Source organism: Parambassis ranga, chromosome 5 (assembly GCF_900634625.1).
Source record: "Parambassis ranga chromosome 5, fParRan2.1, whole genome shotgun sequence".
Lineage (NCBI taxonomy): Eukaryota > Metazoa > Chordata > Actinopteri > Ambassidae > Parambassis > Parambassis ranga.
Window position 1 is genome coordinate 28112486 of NC_041026.1, and position 14546 is coordinate 28127031.

The window sequence follows — 14546 nt, forward strand, 5'->3', positions numbered from 1 at the left end:
TCCTCATAACTTGTATAGACACTTCATAACGTTCATAGGAGAGACTCCAGCTAGATACCCACATAGAAGCAAGTTTGTCCTGCAGTTTCAGTCACATATGAGTAAATTTCAGGCACTAAGACTACTTTAGGTTAGGTCTAAGATAAGACCATCACTTCTACATTGTGCTAACAATATGAAATAAGATAACCTCTTCACTATTATTTTGGGTGTCGGGGTGGTGACCCCATCTAACATGTGATACGTTGCCTAAAATCAGTGACACATCTGTCTGTTCCTGACTAAGCCAGGTATATCAGACTACCCCACATGTTAATAACTGTTGTTATGAGTCTACCTCATGTGCTCTGTCAGAGTAAAACAAACCCTCTGAACAGCTCTGAAGAGTCCTTTGTGGTATCTGGCACCATGTGTTCAGTAGCACAACCTCTGTAATGTGTTAGAGTTGAATTAGACTGCTTCTTGCTGTTGCCGGTATCATGTATTACCCATCGGCTAGAAAGTCCTCACACTGTGCTGAATATGACACTGAAAACCTTCATCTGGACTTGTTTTGATCTTTCTATATACTATAACATATCCTGGAAACATCGTTGTTAAAAAGCTCAATTTTCTTTACTTAAATAGCTTTTGAATGGTTCCAATTTTCTGCTCAAATAAGACATTTAACATGTGAGAAGTCTATTTTCCGAAGTGTATATTTCTGCAAGCGTCTACTTAGTATTGGTATTCTGCTGTTGTATGTGCAGTCTTGTCACATTTGAGCCTGATCTTCTAGGTTTGTGCAGTAAAATCAATCCTGTGTTATTTGGTGGAGAGTAAACCCTATCTCAGAAGAGATGATTGATTTTTGTTTGTCACAGCCATAATTTACTCTCCTTTATATTCTCCACTTCACTGCCAAATAAGTCTGCACATTCTCCCTGCAATTTAACTCCAAGCAGCTCTCTGTATTAATTACCACACCTTCTCCCAGGGGTGAGGAGGAAAAACCAGTCTTTGAAATGACTCAGGGTCTCTCTCGGTACAGAGACAAAACCTTGACCTTGCAGCACTGGCATCGAGAGGCAAGGACTAGCCGGGGTGCTGCATCAGGCTGGACACACAACTCTGCTGAAAGGGAGGGGGGTTGGAGAGACAGAGAGAGTAAAAGAGAGAGGAAAGAGGGGAGGGGCCAAGAGAGAGAGGAGTGACAGAGAGGTGGGGGGGCTCAGACTACAGGAGGCGAGGGCCTGAGCTGTCTCTCTCTCTCTCTCTGTGATGCTGGAGAATGTGTAAAGATGGTCCCGTGCTTTCATCCTGCCAGTGTTGACTGTGTACCAGGTCGTCCGCTGTCTCTCTCTGCCGGTAGGGCTGCCGCCGTCACTCTTCCTCATTCTCACCTTCTTTATGTTGTATTTTATTTTGTTAGGAGCACTTTTACTTTTGCTGTGTGTGTGTGTGTGAGTGTGAGCTGTGTATATATACACTCTTGTTCACAGCTGCTGCCCAGGCAGGTGTCTGGCAGTGATGACTGCAGCATCTGCACTGGCATTGCCCAACGCCCCACCACACACAAACACACACACACCCTCACATATCCCATCTCTCTGCTGATGTCATGGCAGCTGATGCTGTTTGTGTGTTTGTGTTGGAGGACGCCCACAGCTCGTTGCAAACTATGGAGGTTTCAACTTCTCAGACAGAGCCTGGACTGTTGTTGTTGTTGTTGTTATTGTTGTCCTCTTCTCTCTCTCTCTCTCTCTCTCTCCCCTTCTCTCTCTCCTCCTCCCTTCCTCCTTTCACTTCATGCATAGGCTGTTGTGTCCTCCAAGCAGCTTTGCACACAAAGTGGTGGGCATTTATTGTTGTGTTTTTTTTTTACCCTTTAACTCTGCTGTGTCCTCTTTTGCTGAGCTGTGTGATGAATCCCTATTGATCCTTTAAACAGGAATAGTTCATTACATCAGGCTGCTCTCTGCTGACCTAGACAGCATTCAGCTCACAAAGTGGACGAGCTGCTGTGCCATGCTCCCCATTACTGCAAATGAGATGGAGGGTCACCAGCAGTCGCTCCTTATGCCTCCTATAGCATCGCTCCTCATCGTGCATATCTTAATACAGTTTAATAGGTTTTAGCAAAGCTCACGTTAATTCATCAATAATGAGTTTGGGGCTCCAGCCCATGGCGCAGGATTATGTGTGACTTGTGTAATCTTGGTGGATATAATTCCATCTCTGAGGCCTGATCTGTTTTTTTGGTTCTTGGTTTATGTCCTCAGGGGCAGGATTTTCAGGTTGGGTAGATTATGCAGCATTAAGCTGCTTGGTATCAGATAATTCTACAATGCTGAAATCCTCTGTGGTTATGAATTAAAATGGGCTGAGCTCCGCTGTTGTTTCATACTCACGAGAATCCTTGTGAATATACCTTTTAAAGGAGACATCGCTGCTGTCACAGAGCAGGGAAATGTGTTTCCTTGTCTGACATTTACGAAAACGTTTTCCTGCTCAAATCAGCCACAAAACAAAACTGCCGGTGCAAAAAAGTGCTCAGAGAGGATAACACAAATCCTTGCAGAAGGAGTCTTTTCCACCAGTGAAGTGTGTTGAAGCATTGAGGCTGTTTTTTAAATGCAAAATACATCAGCATGTGTTAAATAAATCATGGGTCCATCAGAGCAGTTTTCAAAGCAGGAGAAACAGAGGTAAAAATAAAAAAGGGGGGGGGGATCCAGGACGCTGTGACAGGCATCTGATGACTCATCTGGTGTTGTAATTCAAAGGCATTAGGTACAGGCCCGGACAGAGGCTTGCTCTGCCGGCCCCTCATTCATTACCTCAGCAAGGAGACTCCACTCCAAGATAATGATTCTGATAGGACTTCTAAGACTCTGAGTCATCATAGCTGCTGCGTGACATTGGTTTTCATCTTGAAATTGGAATTCTGGTGAACGAAATGTGAGTTTTATCCTCCTGGAATGATGTCCTCGCATTCACATACAGTAAGCTGAGCGTAGGTGGATAATCCAGATAACAGATTTGTTTGAGGCACTCGCCGGAGGCAAAACTTTGTAAAGAATGGCTGCTATGATCAGCCTTGGTTTGTGTGGCAAGTTTTCTTCTTGTTAAAATGGATATCTGGGGATATTCATATCATATAATACTGATGTGATTTGATTGAGTCAGTATTGACTTGTAGTGTTGTTCCATTATGGTCATCTTTTTCTTGACCAATTAGCATTCGTGATCATCAACTCTGTTGATGGTTACATTTTTAAAAAAACATAAAAAAGTATTTTCCATTTTCATTTCAACTTCAACATAGGATTGTCCCTGACAACCATTGTGTTTGTCATGCTTTGCATCTATACAGAGAGTATTGCATATATAATAATAATATATTATATAGCTCATGTGTGCTTAATGACTGGGATAGAAGTTCCCTTTGGTATTTGCCTTTTGGAGGTTCTGCCAAACATAGCCTCCTGGGTAGAGGCCCAGAGTCCAGCCCAGAACCAGCTGGAGGGACTGCAGCCCATAGCTGATCTGGAAGCAGCTGTGGATCCCCCAGAAGGAGCTGGAGGATGTTGATGGAGACAGAAAGGTCTGGGTTTCCTAACATGGCACCTGAAAAACAATGAGGATGTGTCAAGAGAGCCAAAATTGCTTACTCATCTATAGAGTGAATTTGAATGGTGATTTTTTTGAAAAAAAAAAAAAAAAAAAAGACAAACACAATCATCTGCCTCTCAAATGCCCAGTAATCAGATATATGATTCAGGCAGTGTGGAACATGGATTATAGGCAGTTTATGCATACCCAGCATGCCCCACTGGGTCTCTGGGATTGGTGTCAACATGTTGCCATAAGGCCCAGTAACATGTGGCAGAGAAAAGCTGCAGGGGATTATTTTGCCGGTGCTCGCTCCGTCTCTTCCAATTATTACCACAATTACTGTCAGCAGACATAACAGGCGTTCTGGAGTTTGCTGTACATTGTGAACGATGGTGTGTCATAGCGTTTTAGTTTCACTATTACACTGAGGCTGGAGTTAGTCAGCAAAGAAAGTAGACTAGAGGGTATTCTACATGTCAGTACAGGCTCTGGCTGCAGTAGTGGTTCAGAACATTAGGCTTCAATAAGCTGCTGACTTTCTTTGAAATCAGGCTTTTACTATAATTGTGAAATTTGAAAATCACCTGTATCATGTGTTGGACATGGGTTTGCAGACACTTGCTGCCATGCCTTTCTCTGTGAAGGAGATTATTTTGAAAGATTGTGGCTCCTGCTATTAGCTAGTAGCCCCTCTGGTTGTGTTACATATGCGCATGCACATAAAAATGTGCAACTTTTTTTATGAGATGTGATTAGCATCTTCCAGTGGGATGCATTTAATTTGATGCACAGAGTGCCTCTGTGTTTTCATGCACACACAAACTGAATGGAGCTTTCATAGTCGGCACCGTTTTCCTCACATCTTGCCAAGGAAAATGGAGACGCTCTGTGGAAAAGCTCGCTCTCCTCACATGATGCCTTGTGGAGGTTTCATCCTGCTTCATTTGTACACACAAATTAAATGAACAAGTGTTATTAAAGCCAATCTTTCAATAAGCCTTTAAAGTGAGGTTCTCATAAGGGATCAAGTCTCTGACAATAACTTCATCCCATGCTCAGCCTTTCACTTCATCTCTCATGCATTTCTAATGGGAAAATAAAGTATCAAAGGTGTGGAGAATTAGAATGAAGTTGTGTTTTTCCACTTGTGTTAAAGCCCCTCATTCGCTGCCAGATGGCTCATGGATTGTGGTCTGGCTGCTGTTTTTTTCACACATTCCTACTGAAAGGAGAACACTTCTACAGCAGAGGTTATTCAGCTTCTCAATGCTGGAGTGGGAAGAGCAAAGATGCACTAAGAAAGGCTGATTAGAATCAAATTAAGGGCAATGATGAGAGAATAACCGCTCATTTCCTGACTCCATATTGTCAGTTCTCATTCCGACAAGTTCAAAAGTACAACTTATTGCTGAAGTATGTTTTACACTACATAACAGATAGGTAGCGGATGTTGGCCACTCCAGATTGGCTCACATCTGCAGATTTAAGAACACTAAATCTGCTTGAAATGAGGAAAAAAGTGTTTCTAATTGCTTCAGCCTTCTGGCTCTGATTCTCCTTCAGTAATCTCCACTGGCACCTCAACAGCTTGAACAGCAATGATTAATATTTACAAGCTTTTAGCGGTCCAAGAATTTTTATTTGTTTCCCTAAACTGTGGGATATATATTGTTTGTGGATGGAGGGTGAGCTTTTGTTTTAACAGCTGATGGCATGCAAGGATTCCAGTAACTACTGATTTCTGTTGAAGAAGAAGAAGTTAATTTGTGAACTCACACACAAAAACTTATAGATACACTTACAGTTCAATAAGATGTTGTCAGTGAAGATATCTTTTGTGAAATAACAACCATATTTTTGCATAGATGTTGAATGTCTTCATACCAAAGATCCAAGATAGTCCATAATCTGACAAGATAAACATTAGGTGCAACATTGTGTGAGCAGATCACATGTGCAATTTGAAAGTTAAATGTACATATGAATTAGCTAGCCAAAATAAGTAAACATGTCCTGCTGAGGCCCTTTACAAATCTCCAACAAAGCCATTTTCACATCTGATTAGCTCAAAATCTGAGATTATAGTCACTTCTCTTATTAGACTAAATAAATTTAGGACCCACCACTACTCTTCCAAAGAGGCAGGGCAGATGAACTGAATAGATTTTGGTGGTCTACTTAACATGACCTTGTGTCCATAACTATTTGGCAAAAAATGATCAACATCACTGGAATGTCTTGAGGGAGTATTCGCAAATTTGGCACAAAAAATTCCTTTTTGACTAAACGATGATTACAATTTGGTGGTCAGCGTTCACTGTGACCTCCCCTTCGTTTCAAACTTTCAAAGTCAAAGTCCTTGGGACTTTCTTGAGGCAATATCTAGAAATTTGAAAGATCTAAAGAAAACATATAATCTAATAAAAGTGTGCATACACACAGCATCACATTCCAAGAATGTGAAATTCAGAGCCAGAGAATGGCAACATTATGGAGAGAGTTTAACAGGAATTTTTGTGTTTCTGATGTAAAGCTGTTTTGCATATGTGCGTGGCAGGTCCAAACCGGTGATAACCTTTTTCCATTTAAAGCAGATGTCTTGTTGTTTTAGTGTTACAGAATGCTTCAGGGAAGAGAGTCACATTAAGAAATCTCCACATTACATATGAACCAGCAGGTTCACACGTGGCAGACACTCAGAAGCTGCATTCATCCCCTCAGGAGACAGAAAAACATTTTGTCTTTGTGGGATTTTGTGCAGTGGGAAGCGACTGTTGCCTTCAGTCATAGGTCTATGCTGTAGTTATCAGTGCTTCCCAGCCCTCTTCCTTCACCTACCACTCCCCCAGCTCATGTTGACAAACGGGGACATGTGGTAATCACCTCGCTGAAAAGCTGTTGAAAAATGTTTGTGATGTGGCCCAGAACAGTAGTTTCTGGAAAGTGATGACTGGAGTGAAGCGCACGAATGTTCCTTCCTGTACTTTTTGATATATTGTACTATTCACCTCTCATCCTTAAAAACAATTACCAATCCTTCCTCTCTGTGACATCCATATTTTTTTTAGCTTAGGGAAATAACTTCTGCTGAGTGTCCAAATCATATTTCACTGAAATGGAAAGTTGCTGAGATCTTAGTGTTCTCCCCAGACATGAATGAAACTAATCCTTTCAGCTGTGCTGAGGTTGTATATTAGAGGTCCTTCAGGGTTACTTTGGATGAGATAGGTTAACACCTCAACTTTTACACATCTCATCATCTCATGTTCTTCCTCGGTAACCGGTGTGACTTGCATGTTTGAACACAACCATAGATTATCTGCTCATATTTGTCATGTTTGGGAGGTTTTGGCTGAGTTTTCCTGGCGTATCACAAATAAGTGGTGGAGCAGGAGGGTGCACATCAGTCAGGAGATTTGTAGAGGAAGTGCTGATAAAGGTTAACAGAGGTCACATCTGGAGACAAAGTGTTGAAGGTAAGAATGAAAATAGATCTTTTGGGGGCAGGAAGAGTCCACCGTGCCTCTTTTTTTAATCACAAGGTCTAAGTGCTAAGGATACATTAAAGCAAACTCTAAGCATTTTTAGTGGCCCCCATTTGACCTGTAACTTGAACAGATGAGACACACTGTTCAGTCCTCCTATTCAGCATGTGCTGTCTTGACTTTAAAGGACCATTGCTTGAACCAGTTTGTGCTGCACATCTTGACAGCTATGCCAGATGGAGCTAACATTCAGTCTAAACACAAATGCTGTGTGGGAGATGGCATTAGTTGTATGTGTGTTGACTTTATGTGTGTAATGGCATGTTGATGATGCCTCAGGGTGGAAGCTTGCAGAGAGATACTGTAAGAGTATGTGCTGAAATGCTTATTTAGTAATGTAGCTACAGATAAAAAAGTTGTGACAAAGTGACAAACAAACTTTGTTAGGTATAGGCTTCTCGTGTTTTCTGAGCCTTTATTGTGAAAGGATTGCATTTGACCTTGTGGGCCAACTGGATTGGACTGAGTTATCATAGTGATAATATTTTGATGGTTAGTATGAGGAAAAGGCATTTAAACACATGGGGAACTATTAAAAACATGCCCATAACTGTTTCCAAGAGTTTAAATCAAGGCAACTGGACTCAAGGATTGTTTTTTGAAGACTTTTCGCCACTCCTCCAAGTGGCTTCTTCAGTTCTGCTACTTTTCTGGTTGGGAATCTGGTTGGGAGTTTTATGTGTGAACTGCCAGTTCTTTCTCACAGGGTTTCTGATTGGTCCGAACCACTTGTGGTTCAGCCACAAGAACCATGCCAGACTGTTTTTTAGTTGTTTGTTATTTCACAAATATTTTATAGACTATTTCTTCCCCAGAATAGACATAAAGCTTTGTGCAAAACTTAGGCCCTAACAGGGACAAAATAGCATTTTGTTAGCAAGTGTAGCTTTCAGTTATGTAAGGGCCCTTTCTTCCTTGTAGCACAAATTGTGCTATTAATCTTTTGGTATCTCAGTGCTGGTCTGGCTGTTCAAGATGGCTAAATTAAGCAACTATCTGTCTATCTTTGGTTCTGAATTATTTGTGATTATTTTTAAAAACTCCAATCTGTCTCTAAACGGCTTCATGTGACTTCACGCTGAGCTATATATGTTACTTCCCTATTTAACTATAACTCAGTGGGTGCACTCCACTCCCACTCCTACTGAACTACTTCCCTATTTCTGTAAGTTCACCCGGGGTGTCAACTGACAGCAAGAAAAGGCAGCTCAGGGTGTCATGTGCTTCACTTTTAGGGTTATATGATAGCATGTTTTCCCCTAAATAATACAGCAGGCTATTTTGTGTCAGATGATTGACAGTCAAACTGATGTGATGACTAGAAGAGGGGAAAACACTGCATAGTGTTTCAGTTTTTATTAGGGAGCTATTGGAAGCCAAAAATAATCTCCCAATCAACCGGGCTAATCGAGTGTGTCACACCAGGCTGCCACTCCCTTCCCCTGACAGGCAGGCGCACACACACACCCGGCACAACACCGTCACACAACCTTTCTTCCATTTCAGCCTAGCAGCTCTCCTTGTCAGAGGTGAAAACTCCAGCAGGAAGGCAAGGTGGCAGAGGGGAGGAGGGAGGAGAGAGAAAAGCAGCCTTTATTGCAGATGCCAACATTAACAGCATGTGCAGACAGAGGTGCTGCCTGTCTGTCAATAACGTCACTGTGTGTGTGTGTTCTACACCAGAAAGGGGCAGGCCCGGAGCTGGCAGAGGCGGGGTGCTGCCTACTAGTCACTCTAACTAGAACAGCGTGTAGGAGAGGGGTCCTGCTGTCATCTGTCTAGGATTGTAACTTTCTGCTCAGGTTGTATTGTGACAGGTCTGGAGTCCGCTTTACCTTTGCGCTGTGAAGGTAGGTCTGTCTGAGTTCTGTAGTCTTCATTTTGTTTGTTTTGGCATCTTTGCTCTTGATATTGCTACATGTGCCTCTTAGAGAAACTCTGCCTAACACAATATGACATTTCATTTTCTTTGCCTTGGTTAGTTCCATTTCCTGTCCAGTCTGTGACATTATGGGGGGGGGGACTATCCTTTTAGGCATGAATCAGATGGGTTTCATCTTTTCCCCTTCTGTTAGATAATAGATACCTCCCTCCATTTTTCAGTGCTGTGCCTCACAGCAGATGATGTACAGCTGCTCCTCCTGAGCTCCCGAATCCTTTTTCCCTCGTCTGGATAAAACGTCCTTGAAAGCAGCAGGGGCAGCAGCCGGATCCATAGCCTGTCATGGTCACTCAGCTAGGATCTCGGGCTGCATAATTTAGGCCTGATGGTCCTCCTCAGAGCGGACAGTGGAGGGTGCTGCCCATCAGTCACTTTGGCAGGAGCGCTGCCCACTGTGTGCCAGCGATGAGCTATGGGTGGCAGACAATGGGATAAAAAGAGATAGAGGAGACATGAGGACCAGTAGGGGGGACAGAGTCAGTCTTCCTCACTTTTCTTCCTCTATTCACCTCTGGCCTAATCCGTCCATCAGACAGCAACATGGCGGAGAGCTTTCTGCACAATGTATTTCTCTGTTTTGACCAAATTGTTTGCAGACCGATCAATGTGAGTTAGAATAGAGGGACCATTTCTGCAGAAGTGAGTGGAACTTTCAGGAGAATGAAAACTTGGCATCGTTGACCATCTCTGCTCCACCTACAATTAAATCCAATTTCACACAAATAGCTGGATGCACCTGGTGCCAGGAACAAACTGTGTCACACACAGAGGTGATAACTGACCAGAATTCAGTCTGTTGACTTATTTTAGGGTGGATATTCGTGTAGCTCTTAGTAACTCTACCAGAAAACACACAAGAAAAAAAATCCCACAAAAAAAAACACTTTTATAAACTCTGGCAATTGTCACAAAAGCTGCAGCAGTGCAGTCTGTGTGGTGCTGGTCTTGGTTTGGATCAGTGGTTTACAACAGAGAGAACAGATTCATGTAGCCACAAAAAATCTAAGACTGTTGGTTTAACAGCTTCTTATACCTGGAAAGTTGAGAGCTGTAAAAAAAAGTATTCAACAGGTCCCAAATTAGTCATTTGGTCAATAATATCTGCCAGATATGACACATGGGTATGTTTAAGGTAACGGAACATATGGGTGTATTGCTAAACATCATTCAATCATGCGACCAATACAGCTGCAGTAGTCCACATTAGGAGGTGGATCAATAATTTTTGAAGTTGAAAAAACAAATTGTTGACAAATAGAAGGCTGCTATTATGTAGACATGAACTGATCACTGAAAGGAAAGACACAATTGAACCAGAGTGATGATGAATTTGTAGTTTCAGTGTCCTTTTGACATCCTTTTCATTTCCTCATGTTTTTGTTTCTCATCTTACACCCAACCTGCCGCCATTCTCAGACACAGACTGAGCACGCTCAGCTGGGCCGCTCTTCCCCAAATAGCAAAAATGTTTATGAATACTAATGAAGCAGCAGCTCGACCAGCAGCGCCTCGGGTCTACGTCAGTGCGAGGCTCTCATCTGTTTTCATTGCAAACTAAACATGTCAGGATCCGCCATGTGTCCTGTGTGAGGCACAGGCACGCCTGGACTACATGACAAGGTAATGAATGTTATCTAGATTACTTGCAAGACAGAATATCTGATTGCTCTGAAGTTTTTTTATATAATACAAATCTCACTTATTTAGAGTACCGGCTAACAGGCGATGATGCACGCTCACACAGCAGTGAAAAATGCTTCCTGTCTAGAACGATTTGATAGCATCAGTGTTTGCGTGGATTTGTTTGCACGCTGCATGAAAATAACAAACGCAGATATGAACTGGTGATAAAAGCTTAAACCTGCAAATACAGAAAGTAAAAGCAAATATCATGGAAGGATTTCTGTGCCAGTGACACTGATTGATTTTTGAGTCAGAGGAGACAGAGACACCTTGTTTACTCAGGATGAGATTAAATCTACCTGGATTACTTCTGAAATTTGATTCATTAAATCTTGCGTCTTTTTGTAGTTTGTTTTTGATGGATTCCTACTGTAAGATATCACTGGTGTTCAAATTATTTAATGTCTAAGAACATGGCTGCAAAAAAAAAAAAAACTACCAGAAACTACCACATATTTCAAAGAGAAGACAGGCTGTGTCATATTTACCACACAGATATTCCACTGCCTGGCTGATCAGTATTTACTTCTACTACAATGCTGATGTTAAATGGTGTTTGTTTGTCACTAGAGCTTATGGGCAGCGCAGGAACAGGATGGAGGAAGAGTTACGGCTGGAGGATTAACAGAGATAAGCTGAATAACTGCACTGTGGTCAGAGGAGCTACAAGAGCAGAGCATAAACAGCGAACAGATTCAGTGCCATATGGTCATCAACATAACATCATGTCATCTGACTCTGCAGCTTCCTGCCTTCATATTGCATTCATATATATGACTGCAATTAATGGGTGTGCCAATGTATTGATGCTTGCATATAGGAGGTATATAGAAAGGTGTGTGTGTGTTCTGCACAGGCCAGGAGTGGCATGCATGTGCATCATGACAGCCAGTTGTTAGTGAAGTTAATCCTCCCTCTCTCTCTCTCTCTCTCTGGAGGGAGGGAGGGAGGGAGGCTTGAGGCTGAGAGGGCAGGGCCGCCTCCCTCTGAAGGCCACACGTGGGTGGGTTGTGAACTCTGGGATTACAGGGCTGCACCGGTTGCCAAACAGCTTTGGAGTGGACAGCCAGATACCCGGTCTGCCCAACAGGGCTGGGCCAGGGCCTCGCTCGGTCTGGGGTGTGGGTAATGGAGCTGGAATTCAACCAAAACATGAGGCCAGTCACTCCCTGGATCTTTGTTTTTATGTCAAAATTAACTTATTCCCCAGTGTGTGTAAACAGGACATGATGCTTAGGAGATAATTATAAATGTGCTGGCACTTGTGAAAACATGCTGAAGCCTTTGCTCCAAGTTGGTAATGGAAAACAGCAATCCTAATGCGCTAAACTGTTGTTTATACTGTGTGCCTGTTTGTGTACATTTAGCTCTGGTTCATAATTAAAGTGAAGTAGATTGTTAAAAGAATCAGGTCAAAGATAATCTCATATTTCAAGCTAACACAAACACACTCTAAAACAACCCTAGAAACATTATTACAGCCTGAATCACATTTCACATTGAGAAACTGGCAAACGAATACATGACTTGTACCCAAAAAAACTAATGGAGGTGCACTTCCTGACATGACCTCCTAAGGGTGGTTTCAAAAACTCCACATAGGCATCCTATTTTACAGTAGAAAAACATGCTTATAGCCTGGTACAAAAAGCCGTTTTGGTTGGTTGAACCTCAGATTCATGAAGCTGAAAGTGTGTAATACTTTGCATTCATGCTTAGTGAATGATTTGATGCAACTTATCTTCACCTTGATCAAAGCACCCTGTTAAAACCGTCCCTCCTCAGCACCAATGCCTGGTGCGTCACGGTTAGCTCCTTGTGTTTCTAATCAGTGCCACTGTTGTTCTGGGCCTGCAGACCGTAGCATCTGGGGAGGTGTACGAGCAGACACATTTGTCTCCGGCTACCCCACCCACACAGTCTGCTCAATTTACTTACCAAGTCAAGCAGAAAATGCAGTGTCTGTCGATGACTCTATTTTTGTCCTTGCTGGATGAGAACTAGTCTCATGCAGTATGTGAAATGTATCACCACTGTGGGAGTGGCACGATGTCAACCAGGGTGTAGAAGGTGGTGAGCAGTGAAGGGAGGTGTGGACGTTGTAGAGAGGAAAGAAGAAGGGAGGGTCTTAACTGGTGGTTATAGTTGGAGCGGAGATGTGACACCCGCTGTCCAAACCGCTGAGGAGCTGGAACTGATGTAGGGATTAAAACAAGGACGACAGTCCCCCTGTCTCCACTTTGGAGTCTAGACAGAGTGTGACAGGTGAATCTGTAACACAAGCCCTTAAGAAATACGTCCAGTGTTGAGTTGTCTCACTGCATATTCACTTTGAAAGCACTCACTTTGAATTGTTTAGCTATTCTAGAAGGACAAGCTGTTTATTGAACTCCTTAGTGGCTTTTTAAGCTTATTGATACATAATAAGGCACATAACCATCAGTGCACAGAAACAGATACATGTAGTTTGACAGTGAGTGCAGAAATCCTATGAAAATCCACATCTTACCATATTCCTAGAGTACATAACTCCATAATACTCTTGGATATTCTTGTCACATGCAGACCAGTCTGGCTTCTTTAGGTGTTGTGATTCAGCACACGTACCTCAAAGGTCACAGGGGGAAACCTGAAGCAAACTGGTGTGCTGTGAAAAAACTGTCAGCAGTGGTATCATTTTATGAAGTCCCTTTTAATTGGAATGACAATGTTAGTTCGTTTATTGCAGCACAAAAGAGTGAGTAATAAAGCTTATGTTTAATAACAGCAGGTGCTTCTTACATGCACTGTGTGCCGTAATTTGTTGCTTCTGCAGGCTAACCAAGACAAACCTATGCAGTTGGTTGTTGCTGCACAGAATTGTTAACCAAGTGTAACAGTTAATAGCTAAAAGTAAGGTTGAGATAGCATGACGTATCGTTAGAGCCAGGTGTGGTGAGGTGTTGTGGTCTACTGAGGTTTTCGGCACTGATAAACTAATGCAAGAACCCATGCAGCCATTTGTATTTATACAAACCTGATTTTATCAGCTTGCCTTATGTTATGCTAAGCTAAGCACCTCTCGAGACCCTTGATACACACACACACACACAGCATTACACCTTGCTTTTGTAGTCTTTTCCTGCGGTCGCTCATCCTTGGCGTTTTAGAGGTCACCCAGTCTGATTTTTATTGTGAAGGAACAAACAGTCAGTCCATAAATGATTTTATAGCACTGTCAACGAGTCCAGCCTCGCCTTCAACTTGTGGCACAGTTTCAGACTCATCTGTGAGGTAAAAATACATCCAATCTCTTCGAACTACTGTACTGTCTGTCTAATCACTGTCAAGATAGAGAGGAGAGGGACAAAAATAACCCAAGGTCTGATCAAAGGCAGCTGTCTGAATCTATTCCTTTCTGCATTCAAATAGATTCAGTGAGTATTCTTCATGAGGGAATAAAGGGAACCAACTGGGTTTTCTAAGACTGTCTTGGTGCACTGGGCACAGTTGCACTTCCTTTAAGGGTCATGAATTCTTTCATCCATATTTGTCCTCTGGGTGATCTCTGCTGCACTGTACACCAACCTTTGCCATATGGGAGACATTTTGCTGCTTTTTATTAAAGTGTAATGGCTCATTCTGCATGAACTCCTGCTTTAATTTTACTTGTTACGTGATCCTGTGATTAGGATTGATTTCCACAGTTTCCTTGAGGCACATATGGGCAGATATATAAGCAGAGAATGCCCAAACCACCCCTATTAGCCATGCTTTACTCTGTACAGTGGCCTCACTTT

The 14546-nt window shown here is 42.5% G+C and overlaps 1 protein-coding gene across 5 annotated transcripts in view; it reads left to right on the forward strand.

Annotated features, from left to right (window-relative positions):
- iqsec1b (IQ motif and Sec7 domain ArfGEF 1b) overlaps positions 1–14546 on the forward strand; it is a 134997-nt gene that overhangs the window by 101049 nt on the left and 19402 nt on the right. The window contains exons 1-3 of one of the 5 annotated variants that reach the window (XM_028405257.1): positions 8685–8992; positions 10501–10704; positions 11338–11924. The exons of 2 other annotated variants lie outside the window; for them this stretch is intronic. In XM_028405257.1, coding sequence (XP_028261058.1) covers positions 11896–11924 — 29 coding nt within the window. In that variant the 5' untranslated portion in view covers positions 8685–8992; positions 10501–10704; positions 11338–11895. 2 more of the 5 variants (XM_028405258.1, XM_028405261.1) reach the window with 2 other exon arrangements.